This window comes from Microtus oregoni, unplaced genomic scaffold, assembly GCF_018167655.1.
Source record: "Microtus oregoni isolate MIOR12 unplaced genomic scaffold, Mior012 000057F_ref0000458, whole genome shotgun sequence".
NCBI lineage: Eukaryota > Metazoa > Chordata > Mammalia > Rodentia > Cricetidae > Microtus > Microtus oregoni.
Window position 1 is genome coordinate 1,400,584 of NW_024543833.1, and position 25,099 is coordinate 1,425,682.

The 25,099-nt window shown below is 49.2% G+C and overlaps 1 protein-coding gene across 5 annotated transcripts in view; it reads left to right on the forward strand.

The window, feature by feature from the left end:
• Ctif (cap binding complex dependent translation initiation factor) overlaps positions 1-25,099 on the forward strand; it is a 246,632-nt gene that overhangs the window by 77,075 nt on the left and 144,458 nt on the right. For all 5 annotated transcript variants that reach the window (XM_041639225.1, XM_041639224.1, XM_041639227.1 and 2 more), the window contains 3 exons: positions 2,305-2,378; positions 3,333-3,437; positions 8,914-8,989. In XM_041639225.1, coding sequence (XP_041495159.1) covers positions 2,305-2,378; positions 3,333-3,437; positions 8,914-8,989 — 255 coding nt within the window. The remainder of the gene's footprint in view (positions 1-2,304; positions 2,379-3,332; positions 3,438-8,913; positions 8,990-25,099) is intronic.

A 25,099-nucleotide genomic window follows, 5' to 3' on the forward strand; every position in this document is an offset into this window, starting at 1 on the left:
CCCTGTGTCCACCCAGAACTTAAATCTATGTTGATGCACTTGTGTGGGCCATCCAGGATGCAGGGGACAGGCCTCTCAGCCCTGGAACTATGAACCTGAGAAGTGAGGAAATCCACTGTGGAAGCTGCGGGGTCACATTCTGTATCAAGAACAGCGTGGCATGAGACCAGGAGCCTGTGGACTGTTGTTGTGTACGTATGTCTTAGGGTTACTATTGTGATGAAACACCATGACTAAAACAGCTTGGGGAGGAAAGGTTTACCTTCCACAGCAATGTCCATCACTGAAGGAAGTCAGGGCAGGAACTCAAATGGCAGGAACTCGGAGGCAGAAGCTGATGCAGAGGGCATGGAGGGGTGCTGCTTACTGGCTTGCTCCCCATGGCTTGCTCAATCTGCTGTCTTATAGAACCCAGGACCACCAGCCCAGGGATGACACCTCCCACAATGGGCTGGGCCCTTCCCATCAATCACTAATTAAGAAAATGCCCTGCAGGCTGCCTACAGCCAGATCTTACGGAAGCATTTTTCAATTGAGGATCCCTCCCCTGATGACTCTAGCTTGTGTCAAGTTTACATAAAACTAGCCAGCACAGTATATATGACATATCTGTAGTATGTATATGTTTGGTATGTATGTTTTGTGTAGGTATAGCCTGCATGTGGTGTGTGTATATGATGCATGTGCTGTGAAAATGTATGGTGTATGTGGTGTGTGTGTGTGTATGGTGTATATGGTGTGTATATGTGTGTGTGTGTGTGCTGTGTGTGGTATCTTTATGTACATTGTATATAGAATGTATGCATATGCAATCATGGACTACACAGTGAAGTTTCAGCCAGCAGTAGATTGCATGTACTACACTGAGCCCACAAGATTGTAGTGAAAAAAATTCCTCGTTACCTAGCAACATCATCGCCATTGTTTTGTCACAGCACAAGGTGTTAGTCACAGCGTTGTGGCAGTGCCTTTGCTTTGGTGCCAGTGTGGTGCCCCAGTCAGAGCCCGGGTCACACTGCATTGTAACTGGGAATGGGTCACCACAGTAGCACCAAAGCAAAGACACTGTCAGGGCTCATGGCTCCTGCTCCATTGCACTGTGTCAGTAGCCACCGAGGTTCATATGGAACACACCCTTTCTGGGAGAACTCCGAGTACTGGTGGGTCCCGGGATGGACTAGTCTTCGTGGAGAACCAGTAGATTGGTCCTGCAGAGAAGACCCAAAAATAAGGCTGGAATAGCACTGGGTAGCTAAGCAAAAGGTCGTAACACACGTAAAGAAAAGTCATGCATCCTGCTGTCCAGCTCTGCGGATTTTCACAAACTGAACACCCAGACCAAATAGGACTTTCAGCCAGTTTCTTTGGTGTCCCCTCCCGCTTGAGTTCTGTAGCCGCCACAGCTTAGTTTTTCTGTCCTAAAACATTATGTAAATCACACCTATAGCCAGTACTCTTTCGTGTCTGTCCCTTTTCCCACCTTGCTTGTGGGGTTGGTTTGTACAGTCGCATGTTGTTTTCATTTATTTATTCTCACTGCTGTGTAATGCTGTGAACGTAGCAGCTGTTCTGTGTGGTCAGCTCTCGGCAGATGTGTGGGAGGCTCCCAGCTCAGCACCATTGTGAAGACGCTGCTGCATTCTTGTGTGGCCGTGGTTAAGGGCATCTATACACATTTCTGTTGTAAACATCGGTTTACACCTAGGGATGAGCCCAGTGTCTCAGACTTCCATGATCATGAGCCCTAAGCAAAGGTTGAGGGGACTGATGGAGGGCACCAGAATAAAGTTGGGGGTTAAGGGGTCTGTGGGGCTTCTTGGGAGGCAAGGCTTAAATGTTTAAAAAAGTCCACTCCTGCGTGACTACTCAACTGGTCTGACTTTTTGGGTCCTATAGCCAGGGAGAAACTGTTGTCATCAGGCAGACAGTGGTGATGAAGGCTCATACAGTCATATAGAGTCCCTGCTGGGTACAGAGGCATTGAGATAGGACTACGGGCTTCAGCAGTAGAGATGCAAGCATGTCAGGTCCTGACTGCACACCTCTGTGAAACTCCATCTCAGTGAGCTTGTGTGTGGGAGGAAGTCTGCAGTCTGCCGTGGTCCCCTGGGCCTCCTGATGCTCCTGCTGGGTCTCTCACTCAGGTGGCTCACTTCAGCCTTCATCGTGTAGTCTGGCCAGCCTGAGGTGTCAAAGAGGTCCCAGTCACCTGCTCAGTCTTGAACTTATGGTGGGCCTCTACCCAGCTGTTTTCAGTGTTCTGGCACCGAAAGTAATGCCGGCCCCTCATCTTGTCTCTTTCAGAATGGCAACAAAGACAGCTCTCTAGACGTGCTGGGCACAGATATCTGGGCCGCCAACACCTTTGACTCCTTCAGGTAACTTCCTCCTTTCTCTGTGGTGTCCAGTGTTAGCCACATCAGGGTCTATGGGGCAGTTTCAGGAGGGAAACAGAGATGAGGCTGTAGGGGATGAGGGCCACCAGCAGAGGTCAAGGAGAAAAAAAGGGGGGGGTAAGAGCATCTAAGAAAGAAGGCAAAGGGCAAAGGGCAAAAGGAAGACATAAAGACTAAGGGAGGGAGAGAGCAGGGGAGCAACTGGAGAGGATGGGAGCATGGGAGGAAGAAGGGACTCAATTGGCCATTATGGAAGGGTGAGTGTAGACCCCACCCTTCTCACATGCCAATCTACAGAAAAGGAGACACGTGAGGTTTGCGCCTTAGCAACACACACAGAAGGCAGACTGACAGCTTCAGGCTTTAGAAGGTTCCTAATGGTATTTGACATTAGCCAGGACTCCTCAGGTCGAGAGGCATATCCCAGTTGTGGTACTTATCACTGTTGTCGGGTCTTGCCTTGGGCCCTGTCCCCTTGAGCTATCCGACTCTGGGCACACTGCAGGTATTCCTGGTCTGGGTACAGACTCTCCCTCATGGTGGGGCTCTTGGGGTGGGAACTGGGGAGCTGGCCCCCTGTCTCCTCATCTCTGCTCACCCTATCCAGAGCACCATTTTGTGTTCTGGTGACAGGTTATTTTGTTTTTTGGGTTTTTTGTTTGTGTGTTTGTTTGTTTGTTTTGTTTTGTCCTGCTTCTCTTTCCAGCCCTTCTTAAATGTAGGCATGAAACAAACTGGGTTGTTGTGGGGAATCCCTGCAGAGCAACCAACCCACATTTATGTTTAGGGAGCATAAGTTGAAGAGAGGAGAAGGTCTGATACCTTCAACTCATTCCAAATGGGTCTGAACAGGCTCCTTCCCTCGCTGTGGGTGCCCTCCCCTCCCCACCCACCGAGCCTCCTGCCTTACATTTGTTACCCTCCCTCGCCCTCTAGTGGTGCCACCTGGGACCTGCAGCCTGAGAAGCTGGACTTCACCCAGTTCCACCGGAAGGTGCGCCACACTCCCAAGCAGTCCCTGCCACACATCGACAGAGATGGGTAAGGACACTGTGGAGGGGCTGTCACTGTGAGAGGCGTGAGGTGTAGAGGGGCAGGGCTTTGTGAAATAAAGTGAAGCTGTGCCCAGCCCCCGGACTGCGGGTTCACTGGCTTTTCTAGAGAATTCCTCCATCCTCCCCACCAGCCCATATGCCAGCTCCTGTGAAACACTGAGTATCTCTTATCAAGCAGTTGATGTGTCTCCAACTGGAGCATCTGGAAGACGTACATAAACACCAGAAAAGGACCCACCAGAGTCTCACACTCAGTAGGCCTGGGATTCCTTCCCTTCCGGTCATGTCCAGCCTGTGATCAGTGGGCAGCCTGCAGCTGCATGCTGACAGGCCAAGGATTGCTCTGAATGGAGGCTCAAGTTAAAACTGTAAACCTCCTTAGAACAATATGAGGTGTGCTGTGTTTTCCCTACACATTGATGTCAAGGCTCTCGGGCTTCCACTATATGGATGACTCTGCCGTGCTTCGCTGTGAAATAGACACATCCAGTAGGGTGGAGATTTGCACTTCCCAGTCTTCCAGGGAGATGCTGATGCTGCCTGCCAGTGCAGGAGCCCTGTTTGGGGAACTGGTCTCTAGGTAGATTTCCAGCATGGTGGAGGTACGTTTACTGCGAGCTCTGGAAGCCATGCTCAGTCTCAACTCTGGAAAGCAGCGAGTCCAAGCCACCACCAAGCAGCTTGTAGCACGCTGCCCATAAACCTTTTTTGTTTGTATGAGTAAAAGCTAAATCCGTATGCAGCATGCCGCGTGGCTTGGAGACTCCTCTGTGTACCAAGGTGGGAATCCGCCATGCTGTTCTCAAGCCTGAATGTCACGGCATCTCTGCTAAGCTACACCTGGATCCTCTGCATCTCTTGCCTATCTCTGTCTGTTTCTAAGTTTGTGAGAGCCAGGCCTAAAGCTCAGGGCCTGGTCGGAGGTTCATGACTGAGAACTGTATTAACCTTCCTAGAGTTCTAGAATGCCAATGTCTGTATTGTGGCAGGCGTTTTTACTTAGTATTTTTTTTATTTGTTTAATATACTGACTTCTCAAGGGCTCACCAGCAGGCAGAAACTCTTAAAGGAGCTTTAATATTGTTTTCTAGCTTTCTTAAGTGCTGTATAGAAATCTGTGCTCCACATTGGGCGCCAAATGCAGCTGGAGATGTTTCCCTGTCCCACTGGGTCCCACTGGATTGGTTTCTCTCCCACTGCTGGTTTCTGCAGCTATTTCTAAATAATCACTTAATATTAATTACAAACTGTTTAGTTAATGGCTCAGGCTATTTCTGGCTAGCTCTTCCATATAAATAAATCCATTTCTAACAATCCATATATTGCCACGTGGCTTCATGGTGTTACTTATTCTCTAGTACATCTTACTACTCTGGTGGCTGCTGGTATCTCCCCAACTACACTTTCTTTCTCCCTGTCTCTCTGCATGGATTTTCTGCCTAGCTATAATCTGCCCTGCCATAGGCCAAACCAGCTTTTTTATTAACCAATGGTAATAAAATACATTCACAACATACGGAGGGACATCTCACATCAGTCCTGACCTGTCTCACCCTTGTTGGCTCCAGGAACAAGTATTGCTTTGCTTTTAAAAGGTGATCTCAAGGCCTGGGATGGCCTCAGGACACTTGTGTGGTACCAGCCAAACATAGGTGTAAGAAATAGCCATTGCTTCTTTCCAGTTTTTTTAAAGTAATTTTTATAGAGATAAGACTCATGAACGTTAAAAAAAAAATCAACCACTTTAAACTATATGATCCAGCGGCTTTGAGCAGGTTTATAATATACAGTCACTGCCTCTGCTTTCTTATTGCCACAGGGTAATGTGATCCGTCCTAGTCACACCTCCTGTCCAGCCCCACCCCCAAACCCTGACAGCTACCTATCTGCTTTCTGTTTCTATGAATTTTTTTTCTGGGTGTCATTGCTCCTTTTCTGTCTATTGTCTTTCAGTGTTTTCAAGGTTTGTTCTCAAGCATCAGTGGTCCATTCCTTTTTGTAGCTGGATAATGGTCCGTGGCACCAGCTAGTCCACTATTTGTTTACCCCTTCATCTATTGATGAATATTTGGGTTCTTTCCTTTGGGTGTCTATGAAAAGTACTGCTTGGGACATTCCATTCATGTGTGCGTTTCTGTTTAAGCCTCTGCTTGTGGGATTGCTCAGTCATGGGAACTGTGTTGTAACTTTTTCAGAACTATAAAGTGTTGCCAAAGATGCTGAATATTTTACATTTTCACTAGCAGCACAGAAGAGTTCTGGTTTTTTTCCATCCTCAACCTCACTTGCTTCCCACTTTGGGGGTCATTTTTATTTTTATGATTTTCTTTGCTTTTCGTCCAATTCTTGCTGCTCACTCGTGTCTCCCTGTTACCCCTGCCCGAAAATAACTGATGTCATGGGATGTCTTACTGCGTTGCCATGTGTCCTCCATCAGCCTTCTGTCCCTTCCCATCTGTAGAGGCCATTCCTCTTAGTGGCACAGGCCTCCCTATTTGGTACTGAGCAGGAACCTAAGAGAGGTGATAGCCTCAACCCATTTTAGAAGCAAGAGAAGTGGGGTTCAGAAAGGATTAAGTAGAATACCCACGAAATGAGGTGAAAATGGGGCATTCTGGAGCACCTCAGGAGTACTTCAGAGATATTTCCTGGATAGCCCCGGTCCCTCCGGTGTCCCCTGGGAGCATGTCTTGTGACACCAGTGGGAAAAGTGAGCTCGGGAAATCCAGGTGATAGTAACACCTTCGCCTGTGAGTGGGGAATGCGTGCGTCAGCCTCCCTCAGTGCGATGAGCAGCCTTATCACATCCAGGTTACTTGGAGGAAGTGACTAATGGCTGCGCAGGGGAGACTCTTCTGTGCCTAGCATCACTGTCCTGTCTAAATCCAGAGGACCCGTTACCCGCGATCAGTAGCTGTGGGTCTCTAGACCTTCTTCTCTAGGCTCGCCCACCCAGTTGAGCATAAGCTGGCTCAACTTTCTAGGGGTAGGCACCCGGCCCTGGACCCATCCTGCTGCTCCAGATTTATAGGCAGTACCCTGTGTCTGCCTTGTGACTAGGAGAGGAGCCCTGTCCCCCTTAGCCTTGCCATGTGAAGAATGGACTCCATGTGTCCAGCCACTGCAGCCTCCCTCAGAAACAGGTTGCCAAGACTTCCCACAGCTTGTGTTTCCATAGAGGGACAGACCTGGAGCGGGCTGTTGCCTTGGCAACCCCACTGGCAGCAGTGACTCAGCTGGTCTGCAGCCACCATCTGCCTGCCACACCTGCAGGTTTGTAGGAAGTTTTACCCTGACCAGGCAGGCCAGGGATCAGAGGTGGCCCCTGTACCCTGCCCACTGCTGACCTCAGACCGCTAAGGTGAGAAGAAAAGGCCAGGCCCGTACTTATTCAGTGGAGTCTGCCATGGATTTCAAGCCCAACTCCAGCTGGAAAGTTCAGTTGCCAGGCATGTTTTACCCACATGAGACCTTGTGTGTTATATGTGTAGGGTGTTCCACTGGGGCCAGTTCCTCAGCACCTTCTTCAACATCTATGGCCTGTCCATGCACACAGTGGGTGCTTTCACAAGGCTAATGATATGCAGAGGGTAATTTCACAGGCTGATGATATTCAGAGGGTGATTTCACAGGCTAATGGCACACAGTGGGTGCTTTCACAGGCTAATGATACACAGTGGGTGCTTTCGCAGGCTAATGGCACACAGTGGGTGCTTTCACAGGGCCAGCCCATCACCATCAAACAGATTAGTCCAAAGACGGCAGCATGGTCCAGGCCTTTCTCTGCCTTCCCACTGTGGCCCAGCACTGCATACTGGGTGTGGTAGCAGGGCCTGAGCTTTCTTTTCTCACCTTAGACTGGTCAACTCTCATGCCCCGCTGCTCCAGCTCCTCCTGTCTAAGCCTGGACTAGCCTAGGCACTCCGCCAGCACCCTCTCCCCCTCAACCCAGACATCACTCTCCAGCCCGAAGCTCAGCTTTGAGCATAACTGGTTTGAACTCCTGGCTCTCCTGCACCTCCCTCCCACTGCCCTGGGACTTTCTTCTCCGTTCTCTCAGACTGTCCTTCCTACCCTCTGCCCATCAACTCTATACCTCGCCCCTCTGCATTTCTGCAGTGCTGCCTTTGGCCACAGTTCCATGGGGGCTATCTCCTACCAGTTCCCAGCTTGTTGAACTTAGGTACCAGGCTAGACTCCCAACCTGGCATAGACATGCCTGATAAAGACAAGAAGAGACCTAGTTCTGATCCCTGATTTCTCCCACCCAAGCCTCTGCTAGTTTGTCCTGCCATATTTTTTTTTTCCTGCCTGGCACCCAGTACTTTTCTGACAGCTTTTGGGACACTTGTCTCATGCTGCCCCCTAGTGGAGCTCAGGCTCACAGCCCTAGGAGGTGAGCTTCCAATTTACTCTTCTTACCAAGAGCTCTAAGGTCCGGAACATCTGGATTATTTCCCTTGACAGGAATCCAGAAGCGATGGTAGACAGATATTTAAACAAATGAGAAAATGCCCCTGGAATTTGAGTTGCATTAACTCTGAAGCTGGAGGTGTTATCCCATGGGAGACTCAGAAATGAGAAACGTGCCTGAGGCTGGGCAAGCCTCTGAATCTAGGCTCTGAATTGTTCTCCTTCCTACCTGCTCCTCTGCACATTAACAGCATTATAACCTACGTGGTTGTGGCAATATGGATATACTTACCATGTGCCTTATGTTGTTACCATTTTAATCTACTAATCAGGCTATGATGTTAGGCTCTGTTATGATCCCCATTTTCCAAATGAAGGAACAGAGGTGTAAGAAAGTTAAGTGATTTATACAGAGTTCTTCAGGAAGGGACACAGCTGGAGTCTAAACTCCCACAGTCTTGCCATAGCAGATAGGTCTTTACCTGTGCAAGAAGTTAGAGCTTTGGGCAGCTCCATCTCCAGCCTGCAGACACTCCCATCCACAGGGACCCTAAACACAGAAGACACAATGTAACCAAGTAGCTGACTTTACAGTCCTGAGACAAAGGGAAAGAAGCTATGCTGGTGTTTCTGCAATCCCCTGCCTCCCTGTATGACCTTCAGATAGTTGCTTGGTCTCTCAGTTCACTGATTTTACCTTTGGCCCAAAGAGCTGGCATTTTCAGGAATTATGCATCTGTGGGGCTTTTTATTAATCAGGAGCTTAGCCTCTGTGCCTAGAAGCCGAAGAGGGCACAGGGGATGGGGGCGGGAGGAGGACACGGGACACACGGACACACACAGTGTCAGTGGATTCATCTCTCATCACTCTTCAGTTGCATGCTGCAGGAGGACTAGAAGAATCCACCTCTGGGGCCCTTTCCTTAGGAGGGAATCCTGAGAGATAGCAGAGTCACGCCTCTCCTGACCACCTCCTGTCCTGCAGCCAGGCAAGGATTCGGACATGGATAAACTGGCCCTCCAATGCCTTTCTGTCTTTTGTGGTCTAGGTGTGGAAAAGGGAAGTTGGAAGATGGAGATGGCATCAACCTGAATGACATCGAGAAGGTCCTCCCAACCTGGCAGGTAGGTCCTCAGCCTGCTTTCTGCCTGGCACTCCTGCCGGTCCCTTGCTCCAGCCAGTGGTGTACTACATGGGTAATAGGAGCAGGTGTATAGCTTGGGGGCTCACCTTGGACCAGGTGTCCCATGGACAGTGTTTGTGGCAGCCCGCCTTGGTGATACCATAAGGACAGGCCTCTGTCTCTTGAGTGAAGGGACTCATGATGGCTACCACCCGGGCGACCTGACCACACAGTGGGTGAGCGTTCTGCAGCACGCTCATGTGGACAGCGGCTCTACAGTGTCTAATGCGGCTTTTGAACAACGAAGGTGTCCTGCCAGCCCCTGGTGCCTGCTGCACTTGCTCACTTTGCTCTTGGTTTGGTTCCTTTACCCGAGTGGGAGCTCCAAGCTCCACGACAGAGAGGACCCGCTCAGCAGAACTGAATGAATTCAGGTCTAGAGGTGCCGAGAATTTGAGACTTCAGAGGAAATGGCAGGGACCTGGCTGTCCCAGAGATGAGCATAATCCCCTAGAAGGGGATGGAGAGTGGTGGCCTGCCACTCCTCTACCGTATCACCTGCTCGTCTCATCCCCTGATCTCCTCAGCGGCTGACCTTCACTAATACGCTTTCCTGTCTCTGTCCTATTTCTTGTCCTCTCTGTGTCTCGAGCCTGTCACTGAGAGAGGCAGGCGACAGCCCCACACTTCAGTGAACATGGGCTGGCAGGGCTCTTTCCCCCTTTCTCTCTCTGGGTTTTCTGAGTCTCTTGGATCTGGAGTTTGTGGTTTTGTCATATTTGGAAGTGTGTGTGTGTGTGTGTGTGTGTGTGTGTGTGGACACAGGAGTAGGCAAAACCCTTCTTGCTATCTACTATCCCTCAGTTGTTGTCTACTTTATTCTTTGAGACTGCCCCGGTCCGTTTTCTATTGCTGGGATAAACATCATGATCAAAAGCAGCTTGGGAAAGAAAGGGTTAATTCAGCTTACAGTGTACCGTCCATTATGAAGGACATTGGAGCAGGAACCTAAAGGAATGAGCTGAAGCAGAGGCCATGGAGGGGTGCTGCTCAATGCTTGTTCCCTTGACTTGCACAGCCTGCTTTCTTATAGAACCCAGGACCACCAGCCCAGGGATGGCCCCACCCACCACGGGCTGCCTGTCCCCATCAATCATCAGTCCAGAAAAATGCTCCCACAGACCTGACCACAGGTCAGTCTGATGGAGGAAATTCCTTAATTGCGTTTCTTTTTTCCCAGATGACCTGAACTTTTGTCAAATAGATAAAAAACAAACAAACAAACAAAAAAAGTAACCAGTACATAGTCCAGCCTGGAGCTTGACAATGTGGTTAAACAGGCTGACCAGCAAGCCCCAGGGTCCTCCACCTCTTCCTCCCCAACACTGGTACTTAGAGGCACGCAGCACTACAGCCTGCTTTAACGTAGATCCTGGAGATGGGACACTGGTCCCCATGCTTGTCCAACAAGCACTTTACTACCCAGCCACCTCCCCAGCCCCCATATTGGGAGCTCTGCAGTGTATCTCCTCGTCCCCCACCATGCCTCCAACTGTCTGTAGGCCCCACTTCTCATTCCCCGTGGCTTGCCAAAAATCTGCTATTTTTAGAGGTCTTCCCCCCTTCTTTATTTGGGTTAACTTCTGCTGTTTTATCTTCAGGCTCACCATCTTTTCCTGCAGTGTCTAAGTGACTGTTCATTCCCTCTGGTGTGTTTCATTTTTTTAGAAGTTCCCATGGGTCTGTCTCTTCTGCCTTCTGTTTTTCATGTGTTTTAGCATGAGGCTTTAACTCCAGCAGATGCTTGCTGTCCTTCCCCACTAATCCTGTTGATAGAACCTTTACCTACCTTTCTTTCTTTCTTTCTTTCTTTCTTTCTTTCTTTCTTTCTTTCAAGACAGGGTTTCTCTGAAGCTTTGGAGCCTGTCCTGGAACTAGTTCTTGTAGACCAGGGTGACCTTGAACTCACAAAGATCCATCCACCTGCCTCTGCCACCCAAGTGCGGAGATTAAAGGCGTGTGCCACCACCGCCCAGCTTACCATATGTTTCTATTGTTTGTTTCAGTAGGGTCTCTCTGTTGTAGGCCTTAAGCTCACACTGACCCTTCTGCCTTCGCCTTCTGAATCCTAGATTGCAGGTGTGTGCTGCCACACTTAATTCATAGGTCATAGTTCACAACACATCAGAGTCAAAGCAAGTAAGGAGTGGGCTGGTTAAGTGGCACAGTGGGTGAGCAAACTTGCTGCACAAGTCGGATGGCCTGAGTTCATTCCCTGGAACCCGCACAAAGATGAAAGGAGAGAAGCATCTCTACAATGGTGTCCTCTTACCTGAAGACCGGGCTGTTGCCTGTGAACCCACACGCAACATCATGCACAGAGACAGACAGACAGACAGACAGATTCTTAGAAGACAACTATGAAAAGCAAGAACAGGAGAGGATGTCAGAGTCAGCCTTTTGCTGCCTTATCTCAGGACAGCATTGCTCTTCCATATACCATGTGCTGGTTGCACAGACCAACCCTGCTGCATCATGGGAAGGCCTGCCCAGCTTCAGAATCGTACAGAGAAATCCACAGTTCTGCAATACTGCAGGAAATTCCCATGTGCAGCAGCAGTCAGAAACCTCCGATCCCAGTTGACTCTGCCTGTGGCTTATCCGCTGCATGGAGGCTTTGCATCACCCAAGAATGATGCTGCCACAGCTCTCTAGCATGAGAATTCCAGGTCCCAGAGAAGTGGATGTTCAGAGGATAACAGTTCTAAGAGCTCTTAAACATCCCTCAGAGCTCCGCACAGCTGGAGGTGCCTACTTCAGTTGTCCCTTGGGGCTCTTGGGTATTGATGTGTATAGGACTTGACAGTATAGGGTCACATAATGCAGTGCAGGGTGTTCCTCACTTCAGCCACTGAGTGGAGAGGGTATATCATCATTCTTACTTCCAAATTTATGGAGAAGGTACCTTGTGTCCAAGTAAAGACCATAAAGACCACTGCCTAAGAAGGAAAACTCTCCCTAGCTTAGAGTCCCTGGGACACATGTTGACCAAGGTTTCTATCCCCCCTGAACATTCAGTCCCAAAGAAACACGCAGAGGTCTACATTAATTATAAACTGGTTGGCCTATTAGCTCAGGCTTCTTATTAACTCTTATGTCTTACATCTTAACTCATAATTCTTGTCTGTGTTAGCCACATGTCTTGGTACCTTTCATCAGCAAGGCATTCTCATCTTGCTTCCTCTGTGTCTAGATGACATCTGCAGACTGAGCTTTCCTCTTCCCAGAATTCTACTGTTCTCATTGCCCTGCCTCTACTTCCTGCCTGGCTACTGGCCAATCAGTATTTTATTAAAATACAAGTGGCAGGATAAAAGACCATTGTCCCACAGCAGCATGTGCAGAGATAAGTGAAACTCACTAGCTCCCTTCCCTCCCATCTGGAGCCAAGAGCTGGATAAAGGAGGTCAACCAGCCTTCTACTCTCACCTCAAGACAAGAGGGATACCAAGGTCCCTCTAACTCTGTCCCCAACAGCCCCTCTTCCCACAGAAGCCCATGCTACTGTCTCCAGTTTCTTGATCCAGCTCACCCGCCCAGCCTCTGTCCTGGGCTCAGTCTACCCTACCAGCAGTACAGCTGGGTCCTGTCCCCATCTGCCCTGACCCTTCGTTCCTCTTTTTCCCTCTGCCTCACATCCAGCTCATGCCCCACCTTGTCCTGGAGAGGTCACCTCTCCTATGGCACCCTCTCAGATATACAGGGCAAGTCCATCCTCCCAGCCCCGCTCCCACCTCCTTTCACCCCTGCATAATGGTTCCTGTCCCAGCATTCCTGTTCATTTACGTGCCAAGACTCCCTCCCTAGACTAGGACCCTGGAGGGCTGTGCCCATATGTCCTTCACAACTCCAGGCCATATATGCACCTTCGTAATACAACCCCAGTCCTCCTTGAGAGGACACTTTGGAAGAATGGCTTTCTAGAGGTATGATTGCGGCCATCTGGAGGATAGGAGTTGTGGGGGTTCAGTTGTTCTGACATTGAGGCCATTCCCTTCACCCCCACACCTCCACTCTGCCCCCAGCTAGAGTGTCCCCCATCACTTCATGCTGATGCTTTAGTGCCAGCCTAGCTATGCTCTTTGGGGTGTTATTTCTGGGGTATGGCTGGAAGGTTTTCCCATCATCTCCTTTTATAGGCCTCTAGACAGTATTAAACTCCAAATCTCAGTGATTTCACACATTAGGGTTGGAGAAGCCAAATGTCCCCAACTGGCTCCTTGGGGATTCGAGGGTCCAGTTGGATTCTATTTGTAGTCCTGCCACCCCATGGCATCTAGGTAGCCCTAGCAGAAATAAAGTAGGGAGCTCATGCCCTGGGTCGTAAGTGTTTGGTCCCAGAAGTTTCACTTCTTCTCACATCCCACTGGATGGAGTTGGCATGGGATCACACTCAGCTGTAGTGTCGCAGCAGGGGAGGGAGCAGGCAGGTGCTCGGTGGGCAGCAGATGCCCCTGCCAACCTTCCTCTTTCATTCCTTCACTGAACTATTTCTTCCTCCTTCACGCAACCAACGTTCACAGGCAGATACTTTGCTCCAGCCATTTAGAGAGAATGGCATGTGTTCCTCAGGAAGGGCACGGTCCCTTCAAGGAAATGACAGGCTGAGTGTCGCATCATTAGAGCTGTAGATGCCAAACAGATGCTGGCGCTGTGCCCAGGTCAGAGTCCCTTGGGGCAAAGTCTGTGTCCTCTCCCTACAGGCGCCACCTTCCTCCCCATGTTGCTGCAATTTCCAAAGCCTTGGGGCTCCAAATGAGCAGGGGTCCCCAGTGGCTCCAGGCTTAATGCTTATGGTAGTTCTCCTGGGAGCACTGGGGTTGGGGTGGGGTATCTCGGTTGGAGATCAGCTCCCTGGTCTTTGACCTAGTTCCCACAGCCAAAGCCCAGGACCCTACCAGCCCTTGCTGAGTCTAGCTGACATTACTCTCTAGGACTCTGGTCAGGTGAGGCCATGGGAGAAACCATGGACTCGAGGTTAAGTTGTTATGGGTGGTGAAACCATAGTGCAGGGCAGAGCCTGGAACCCACACGGCCAGCCTTACTCTGGGGTGCCAAGGGACTTCGGTGTGTCATCATGTCTGCCTGCCCTGCTGCAGTGCAGGGGACATCCCATTCCCATCATTATGGGTGACTGCGTGCTGCCACTAGAGGGTGCCAGCGCACCTCTCAGCCAGCTCCTGTCTGGTCCTCAGCAGTCAACCGTGTCTACAGTCACCGGGTATAAGTGGCTGGTGAGCAGGTCCCAAACAGCCCTATCCAGAGTCTAGAGGAGAGCGAGGGAGTGAACGGCACAGCACTCGGATCCAGACATCCTCTGCTGCACTAAGGTCCCCAGAATCCTCCAAACCTATGGCTATTACCCCAGGAGCTACCAGACAGGACTGACTGCCTTCTCAGGGTGCCCAAGCATGCAGGAGATGCAATTCTGATGTGAGTCTGGGAAGTTGCAAAGTGTTGGCTTCTGCCCTTGGAAGGACAAGAATTGGTAGGCCAGAGGGGACAGACCAAGTTCTGAGATCCTTAATCTGGCCAAGTTCAAATGGAGGTAAAGAAATGAGGCCTGCTCCTCTTGCACACCTCTGACCTTACCGCTGTCCCATCCCTGAAGGAAACCCCAGCCATGGGCTTTTCCACCCCCACGTATGGTGACTTCAGGGGCTATTTCCCTGTTGATGTGAGTCTCTGCCCATCCCTGCTCGGCCTGCCAGCAACTAGTGTAGAGAGATACCAACCCGACATGCTTTTCTTCATGTTCCCTGGGCATAGACAGGAGCCTCACAGTCTTAACGGGATGTTCCTGTGACCTCTGCAATAGAAAGGCCTTGTTAATGGATACATCTGATGTCTTGCCCAAGTTTTTCCTATACAGATTTTGTGTGTTTGTTTGTTTGTTGTTTGTTTGTTTTGAGACAAGTCTCACTTTGTAGACCAAGCTGACTTCAAACTTACACCAGTTCACCTTCATCTGCCTACAGCATGCTGGGATTATAGTCATGTGCCACCATGCCCAGCTAGGGCCATGTTTGATCCTTTTCCTTGGCTTCTTCATCAGGCAAATGGCATGCCGTCTGTGATTTGTTTGGCAATAGGAATGGCAGTACGTCTTACTTCTTCATTTTGTGTCTCTGTTAGGAAATTTGTAAGCTAAACTCTGTGCCTGTTAACGGTTAGTGCTTGTCTCTGACCTCTAGTGACTGAGCTGGCTTAGGAGAAGTGGGCCAGGCATGCCTGGAAAGTTCTGTGTGACTAAGTCAAATGGAATGTCTTGTCTCATGAATGTGCCCAAGACACTCCCTATGGAGGGCCCCCAAAGGCCCAAGGGACAGAGAATGTATCTAAAGCATTTCTTCATGTAAACCCCAGAGAGGTCGGGAGATACAGAGGGAAGAGCACAGAATGGCACTTAGATTTCCCCCCTGCCAGACATCAGATAAAGACAGGGTGGGAATTAACACTCACCACACCCCCGGGACCCTGAGGGACAATCAGCCTCCCATGAAATGATAACCAAGAATTCCCCTGACTCATCTCGTACTTGTCAGATTTTTTTAAGATGGGGTTGAGGCAGTTTCCTCTGGTAGGGGGCGCTGTTGCTGCATATAGTAGGGTAACGCGGAGTGCCTGTAGCCCAGTCTATCCCTCTAGATGGGAAAGAGTGACTGTCGTCCCCTAGGGCTGTGTTGGCCATCTTGCCAAGTCTTCTGGCAACTTCCTGTTCTGTGAACTCATTGGCATAGGATTAGTAAAACATCCCTAAATGTTCAGGGACAAAACATCATGTGAACACCAAGCTTCATTCTCCCTGAGCCCTGCCCTCAGCCCTGAAGTGCTTTCGTTCCATGCACAAGCACCAGTTGGACCCCTCTGACGGGCTGGGTTCAGATGTAGGCCTCGATCCCTTCCCGGAGGATGGTGCACATCATCTGGTGTCCCCTCCATGAGACACCATCAAAGGGTATGATGCGTGACTCACGCTTGCTGACACGGGCCAAGTGCTTCCATGACGACACTCACGTCTTTCATTTTTTTTTACTGACTTTAAATTTTTAAATGATATATTTTAATCATATTCTTTTTCTTCCTGCAGCTTCCCCTAGATCCTCCCCCACGCCCCCATGTACTCAACTTAGTATTATTTCTCTCTCAAGAAAAAAAAAAGAAAAACGCAAAACAGTAAACTTCACACACACACACACACATACACACACACACATACACACACACATACATACACACACACATACACACACACATACACACACACATACATATACACACACATACACACACACATACACACACATACACACACACATACACACACATACACACACACATACATACACACACACACACACAAAACAAAACATGGAGTTTGTTCTGTGTTGGTCAGCTGCCCCTGAGCATGAGGGCTGCTGCCCTTGAGTGTGGTTGATAGACCCAGTGACACTCCATTGGAGAAAATGGAGTCTCCCTTTCCCACCAGACAACAACTGTAATAAGCTTCTTGCTTTGTGTCCACTCCTCCTTCTCAGTGCTGGGATTTCTGCCTAGTTTGAACCTGTGTGGTTCTGGTCCATGTTGTCACAGTCTCCGTGAGTTTACATGTAGATCAGTTCTGTTAAGTCTGGAAGACGCTGTGTCTTTGGAGTCATCCGTCCCCTTCTTCCAGTCTTTCCACCTCCTCACACCTAGATCCCCAAGCCCGGAGGGGAGGGGTTTGATGAAGACAGCCCATTAGGAGTGAGAAGATACTTCTTCCTGAATTCATTCTGCGGCTGTCTTCTGACCCCTTCTCTGTGAGACCTTTTGAGTGTTTTGTGCTGTCCTTGCATGCCCTTGCCATCTCTTGGCGCCCATCACATCCATGCTGTACGGACTGTATGCTTCCGCTCTCCCTCTAGTCGTTAGCTGCGCGTGGACACCTCCAGGGAGCCCGTGGTTGGATGCGTAAATGAGCCCTGGATTGCTCTTGTTCCCGGCAGTCTCAGTTCACTCTGTACTTTGATCATGAACGTTTATCTCTATCTCTGAGGCTGTTGTCAATACAGCCTGTATGTTCCGTCCCTAAATTCTCATAGCCACCTAGTGGCAGGTCCACTCTGCTATCGTTTTTTGGTTTGGAGAGCTGGCATCAATTACATTGAGCGGAACCCACGACTGACAAAGGAAAGCCGGAATTAAAATTTGGACAGTCTGACCCCTTTGTGACTGGTGAGGACAAGGCGGCAGCTCTGCAAACCCATTTTCTGACTCTAGGCAGCAAAGGATGTGCAAGTTAGAGGTGACTGTCATTTCTTGGCACAGAGAAAGTGGCTGTCTTTTCTCTCCACTTCTGAAGGCAGTCAAACTGGAAAGGAGTGGGGAGATAGGAGGAAAGCCCCCTGCTGAGAGTTTTGAAGGAGGCTCAAACATGTGTGTTACTTTTTAAAATTAGACAAGCCCCGTCCATCCCATCCCATGTCACACACACACACACTGACCTGCCTACGAGAGCCCCTCACCTACAAACACACACACACGCACACATACACACACTGACTGAAGACGGGTGCCTACCTACAAGAGCCCCTCTCCTCCCCAGCCATTGCTTCCCCCGGAGTTTCCTCCCTGAGGACGAAAATAGGCAGTTGTACAATGAAGGAGACCAGAAGCTCTTCAATCCATGGCTTCCTGTCTGAGACTCCAGGTAGCGGGCCCGTGGGGAACAACAGGCAACGTGCTAGTGAGTCGAGCCTATTGTTATTTTTGTCACTCGCGAGTCTTTTTTTATAGAAGTGACTATTTGGGAGTTGAAGACTTCTGGTGGTGACAACCAGGAAGGGCCCTTGGAAAGAGGCAACTGGCTGAGTCTGAGCAGGTTCCCACAGATTCTTCCCCTCCCCCCCTTATGAGGAGCAGAATACAGGGAGCCAGGACCTGAGGTAGCGGCTGTCCTTGGGTAGGGCTGGCTCCAAGGAATGCAGGAAGCCCACCATCCTCACATGACACAGAATGTGGCTAGGTTCTCGCAAACAAAGTCTATACACAAGTCTAGTCCTCCTGCACATTTTTTAAAATAAAGTTTTATTGGCACATAGCCACTGCCCTGTGTTTGTTCATTAGCTGTGGCGGGATTTACTCTGTAGAGCTAAGTAACTCTGCTATCACTCTGTTGACTCCAAACCTGGATAGTAGCTATTGGACAGTGTTCTCTGCAAAAGAAGATGAAAAAGATTGCCAAATGCTGGCCTAGAGCATCAACAGAAGAAGAAAAAAAGCCCTAGCATCTCCCACCACAGAGAATCATGTAATTCATCTAAAATAATTCTCTCAGGGCTTCCATTTCTTTGGCTGCATAGTGTTTGACATTGTGAGGCTAGGCTGGAGTTCAAGATGTGAGCCAAAGCGGAGATGGGCGAGCATTTGTAAGATGTTGGTGCAAAGCGCTTCATTACCAGACCCGGTTCCAGCCAGAAGAAAGCACACAGGAGCAGACTTGAGAGACTAGGAACCATTCTTCGGTGTCTTGGGGTTGCTGGGGACAGAGGTTCTCTTGGATTCCCATGGTTCCCTCAGCCTGAATACTGCCAGAATGAGGTCTGCATGATGTTGGCTTACTACAGGACTGGGAGCTTCTCCTACGTGCCTTTTCCTCTTTCCTGGTATAGCCCTTCCTTGCTCCTTCACCAAATCTTCCCTTGCTTTCCACTTGGAAGCCATCCTGAACAAATCAGACCACATCTGCCCTCAGAGGCTCCCTGGGCCTGCTAGGGACATGATGCCAGACTAGTTTGGAGTGTGTCTAATGTTTCGTGAGTCCTCAATGTGTTTGTGCTTTCCAGAGGAGAGAGACCTTGAACTCAGCCTTGGTTGTGTGGCAGGAAAGGTATCAGGAAAAAAAAAAGAACACAGTATCAAGAGTAGGGTCAGGGCCTTCCAGATGGTTCCATTAGCGGCTGTGAGGGTAGGGTCAGGGCCTTCCAGACAGTTCCATCAGCGGCTGTGAGGGTAGGGTCAAGGCTGTCCAGACAGTTCCATCGGCTTCAAGATCAGTTGGTAGAGGCTCAAGGCCAAGTAAGGACTCAGCTGGATGTTCTTAAGTGGGGAAATGTCATGAAAGGAGGATTTAGGAAGCCATGGATCAGGTTTATCGGGGCCTCCTGGTTGAGACCGCAGGGACTTCCTACAAGTATACACAGCTCCCAGCTCCCAGGAGCAGCTAAGGAAGACGTTTGGTTCCTTGGTTAGGATCAGGCTAGGACTGTGACAGGTCTTGATATCAGGTTATCGTGTCCATGCCCTGCTTTGAACCAGACCTTACCTATAATCCTTTGCTGGATTCCAGAAGGCTCCATCAGTCATGAGGAGAAGATCATGAAGCCAGCATGAGCTAGGGTGTCTTCATGGGAAGGAGAATCACAGGCCGAAGGGAGGCCAGATCAGATACTACCTCCTTCAGGATCAATGCTATGACAAGAACACCTGCCCTTCTCTGTCCTTCCCTGCTGCGGGGTGAGCTGCACTTGGGAAGAGGTGGCCAGCAGAGGTGCCAGGCACTCAGTGCTGGGAGCAGACTCTGAGTTGGCCCACTAGGCCTTATCTGTAGGTGCTCAGAGGTAGTGTCTCTTCCACCACTGGTACACCAGTCCTCTCTAGAAGGCCCATGGCCCAAGGTGAGTGGGTCACTTCCTCTTTGGCCTCACCACTCACGTGATAGCCATTTGCAAGAGCTGGACACACACACACACACACACACACACACACACACACACACACGGCTACTTTAGTGAGGCTACTGGTGGCTTGGGCCAGTCCCTGTAAGCAGGTTGCCTGCTGGTCTGCCACCTGCTCTTGCCTGGGATCCGCCAGCGGAAGGAGCCGTGAAACTGGGGAAGGGGAAGGTGTTGTGAGAGTGTGAAGCATCCATTATTCCTTTAGGAGCCAGGGGCCGCTTCTGGTCTCCTTCCTGGCAGCAGTGGATTTGGGGGCGGAGAAGCCGGTTATTTTCATTTCCCCGGGCTTCTGTCACCAGGAGTGACAGTGGGGGCGGACAGGGCTACGTGCTCTCCAGCAGGCATATGTGAATGGGCCCCAGCTCCCAGGCCAGCGCCAGCAGGCGGGGGGGCCCCCCCAGGACGCGCCGACTCTCACTGGCTTGATGTCGCATTTTTCTGGTATTGCAGTGGCTGGGTGGAGGAAGCCTTCTTCTGGCCCAAGAACAATACCGGGGTCAGCTCAGGGACCTCCCTCCTACACCCTCTTCCTTCCATTGTGAGCTCCACACAATCCCAGGCCTCAAAGTACTGCGCAGCCGGCAGGGGGCTGGTGGTGTCAAGCCCAGGAGAGGTCAGCAGTGTTTGTGATGGTCCTGGTCACCTGAGCTGGGGGTCTTGAGGGACCAGATCAAGCATATTCAAGAGACCAGTGCCCCTGTGCTTTGCAAGGGACAGTCAGCAGGATGAGGCCTAAAGTTAAAGCTTTCCTGGCTGACCAGAGAGTCAGAACATGCCCAGACCGACAAAGCCCTGGCTCTTCTGCCCATTCCTCCACTCTACAAATAAGAAAACAGACCCTGACCCTAAAGGACTGACCAAACCTTTATTTGCACTGCCTCAGAATTCTTCACTGACCCTCAGAGCTGGCAGAAAGCTCTGACTTTCTCATGTCTCCAAGGCTTACCTACCTTCAGTTCTCTCTCCTGCAAACCTGAGCCTGTCTGTGTTCTAGCCTGCCTGGTGACAAATTGACAGGCCCTTGGTCCAGAACCCTGGTCTCCTGTCTGCATGTCCTTTCTCTTTGTCTGCCACATACCTGTCCACCAAACACGACTGGAATTTCCCTGTCTATGAATAGTCTACTTTCCCCCATGCCCTACCTTAAGTATATGATTCTCCTGGACTCTGCCTCTGACTCATACATACCCAAAGTTAACAGGCTGCCTCCTTTCCCACCGTTAGTATGTAGACATTTCTCTATCCTATGTATTCTAGCTTCTAGCTGAACACACACCTTCCTTGGCTCTGCAACAGATTCTCAAAGTGGGGTTCCCAGCTGACAGCATCAGAATCCCCTGGAAATTTCTCCAAAGTCCAGATTCCTAACTCCTGGGTTTCTTTGCACTCTAACTGAACTAGAAACTCGAGGTTGAACCCAGATCTGTATTTCGGCAAACTTCCCAGGGGACTCTTCCCATACTGCCCTTTGGTTATTCTTGATTGTGCTGCTGGCATTAGAACCCAGGACTTCTTGCTTGCTAGGGGCACCTTCTCCCATTGCACTCACCAGCCCCCATGCCGCAGTATCAGGACCCAAGGACCTACTTGCAAGAAAATGGGGTTTTGCTTTGGTTGGGGGAGGGTGCAAGGAAATAGTTGAGACAGGATTTTGGTGTATGTAGCCAAGGCTGGCCCCAAAGTGTTCATTCTGATTCCTCAACATGCCGGTATTACAAGTGTGTGCCCTATAGTAATGGCTCTTGATAAGGTCCTGATAATTTACTGAGTGGTTGTTCTAATCTAATTCTGTCTCCTTCCATCAGTGGCTATGATTTTTGATTGTTGTTTTGTTTTTTTTTTTTGTTGGGTTGATTTATTTTGTTTTTCATCAGTTTTCTCAGATAAAGGACAAAGAATCCTGCTGTATTTGATGGCCTGGGATGAATACTTGTGAAGGGTTAGGGGGTGCAGAGAGGCCACCAGCCCCCCAGCCTCCTCAGTGTTCTGTTAGTGGTTGTACTTCTGATAACTCCTAAGCATTAAAGCCCTGAAGAGCCACAATAGACCGGGGCTTCTGGGAGGGTCATAGCCATCACTGCAGTTGAAGGTCAGCTCAGCCATGTGAGCATCGGTGGGGTGAGGAGTTGGGGGCAACCCTGGTCTATATATACATGGAAGGAAATGTAACCATTCTACAGAGTCCTTCCCTTCTGCTGACGCTTTGTGTATGCAGATGAACCATCCAGCCTCCATATGTTCTAGATGGCCACTGACTGTGGCGAACTTGTTCCCAAACTTGTAGCTCGTCAGAGGGAGATAGTGTCATCATACACTAAGTGGCAAACAAAAACCAATCCGGGAATAAACTGGCGAACACAAGCTTCTGTCTGCAAGGGAAGCCATGATGAGTTGACAGTAAAGAGGCCAGGAGCTCAATGCAGAAATTAAGTAGCTGTAGTTGAAGTAATTCTGGCCTTCTCCTCTGAGACTCTGTGGTCTAACTTGGTGAGCAGAGAGTCCTAGGGCAGGTATTCCTTCCCTGGCCTCAGCTTCCTCTTTCCTCTGAAGAGTATAGGCTCCATCATGCTTCTGGGTCCAATTTGTCATGCATATATGTCATACACACAAGCACATGCACGCATGCACACACACACTGTTCTCAGCCACTCACTCTGAGGGTACTTCTAAAGGAAGAACTTGCCAGATGATAAAAGCATTGTGTATAGTTGTATGTTCTTCAAAGACAAGGGATTTTCCTTTTGGCACCAATCTGAAGGGCTTAGAAAAAAGGTTCTGTGTGGAGTGAGTGGTCCGGCTTGGTTCCCACAAACCCGGACGTGTATTTCTATTACGGATCGAGGATCTGATGTCCCGTTCTGCTGCCAGATGCCTGTAGTGTCTCTTGTGAGTCCCAGAGGTCTGTCAGCCTGGTGGGATCTGGTAAAAGGAAAATGGTAGCCTCCTCCTCCACTGAGGCAAGAGCAGCCCTGCAGCAGGCCGCCTGCTCTGAGGGTTCTGTGCCAGGTGCTCACTAGGACCCTGTAGTTCTGAGAAGCCCAGAGCTGTTGTCACAAGCTGAATATCAAGTCGTCGATGGAGCATAAGCCTGCCTTCTACTCTGCTATCCATGTCAGGTGAACTGGCAGCAACTGTGTCCTCATTGCTAGTACATGTCAGAGTAAGTGGCCTCGATAGCCACATCCACAGTGTATGGCTCTGATTGTCACAGTCATTTCCAACTCAGAAGAGTGAGTAACCTTGATTCAGGCAGGATCCTAGGAGGGAAACGAAAAAGTTGCTGGAGATACTTCCTGCTTCTAAGCACACAGTTCTCAACCTGTGGGTCATGACCCCTCAGAAAACACAGATCTTTACATTATAATTTATAACAGTAGCAAAATTACAGTTGTGAAGTAGCAATGAAATAATTTGGTGGTTGGGGTTCACCCCCACATGAGGAACTGTATTAAAGGGTCACAGCATTAGGAAGGCTGGGAACCACTAATCTAAGGGGTATAAGCCCAAAGAGTTACACTTGCCTGCTCATGTTTTCAACATACTACATGCTTTTATAAAAATTAAATAATTCCAAAAGGCACATTGGAAATTTGATAGAAAAAGATTTCTATCACTATAAGAAAAGTACCTCATGACTCAACTTTTAAAGGATTTGTTTTAGCTCACAGTTTCAAAGGGTTTCATCCATAGACAACTGGCTCCATTTCTGTAGGCTTGAGCTGGGTCAGAGGCATCTCTCTGGCTCCCCTCAGTGCGTTCTTAAATATCCTTTTACCTAACTGCAGACTATTAAAGTCAAAATCAGAAAGTTAGGATTGATAGACTAGCTATTAATCTACAGATCTTCCTTAAATTTTGCCGTTTGCCTCTTTCATGTCCTTTATAGATGAAGTTTTTTGGAAGGACTAGGTTTTTTTGTTTTGTTTTGTTTAGAACCCAAGATCATACTTGGCTGTTATATATCTTTCCTCGGTCTTTCTGCCACGACTGGGACATTTTACAGAGTACAGGCTGGTGACTTTGTAGAATGCTCATGGACGTGGCTTTCCCTGGCGATTCTTCACGACTAATCCTTTTTAAATGAATGGCCTTAGGAGAGGTATTTTCCCCTTCTTGGTGCATCAAGCCAGGAGGCAGTCGGATTGCAGGATGTGATGCTCATCTTCTGGCTCTGTAAAAGTTACATTTTTCCCTTTGCAATTCTCAGTCAGAAGCTACTGGAATCTGTGTAGATACACTGTTTGTGATAATACTCTTACCCAATGAATTTCGTTCATTCCTCTTTTTCATTCATTCATTCATTGACGACTTGTACCTTAAACCATTATTGTGCTAACCAGCAAATGGTGATTTCTCTGATTTTGTTTTATTAGTTGATTTTTTACTATAGGCAGCATCTGCCCCTCCCCCTCTATCTAGCTATTCCTTTGTATTGGTTCATAATTTTTAATTTGGGGGATTATAATCCATTATTTGTTCTAAAGCACAAATTGTCCTAAATTGGAACAGTGGGAGCCTCTGCAGACTGACTTCTATGTGTTTCTAAAGTGTCCCATCAACTTTTGCTTTCTTCCTTGTATAGGAGGCTAACTGGTTTTCATCTCATACTTACTCTGCCCTAGGACTAGAAGCTACTATTATCCATAGAGCCAGAGGACATTTTACTGAATGGTTTTTCGAAACCAAGATTGGATGTGAGTTGATCATTACTGTCAGGGCCCCTTGTGGCTTGGACTCTCCTCTCTCATATTCATCAAGTCTCCCCCATATTGGAGCCTCTCTGTCCTCTTTGCCTGAGAGTGAAGACTGAAGGGATCGGTAATAGCTATGCAGAGTGTCGACGGGAATTTGGGGTTTCATATTCAGCCGTGTTCAGACTCCGATCTGCTTCTATCATTTCCTCCCAGCATGTGAACCCTGCCTTTTATGGTGCCAGGTCCTTCAGGTCTCAGATAACAGAGGTGTCCAGGCTCTTCCAGGGTACCAGTCAGTCCTCTCTCCCAACAGCACAGTGGCACCTGCCCTCCCTTCCCCCCACTCCTCCATTCACTCTGTCCTCTGGAAAGAGAACACAATCTCTTTTCTCTGTGCTTCTGTGGACTTTATCACTGTTCTGTTAGTGGGAGGGGAGAACAGAATATAAGCAAAATAAATGTAGACCAACAACCTATCCGTCAAATCTGAAGTCTCATTGGTTGGATGTGTAAGAAGGAAATTAAAGTGCTGAAGACATAGCTCAGCCAGTCAGGTGCCTGCCTTGCAAGCATGAGGACCTGTGTTTATCCCCAGAAGCCCACGCTAGAAAAGAGTCCAGTGTGGTGGTGTGATCTGCA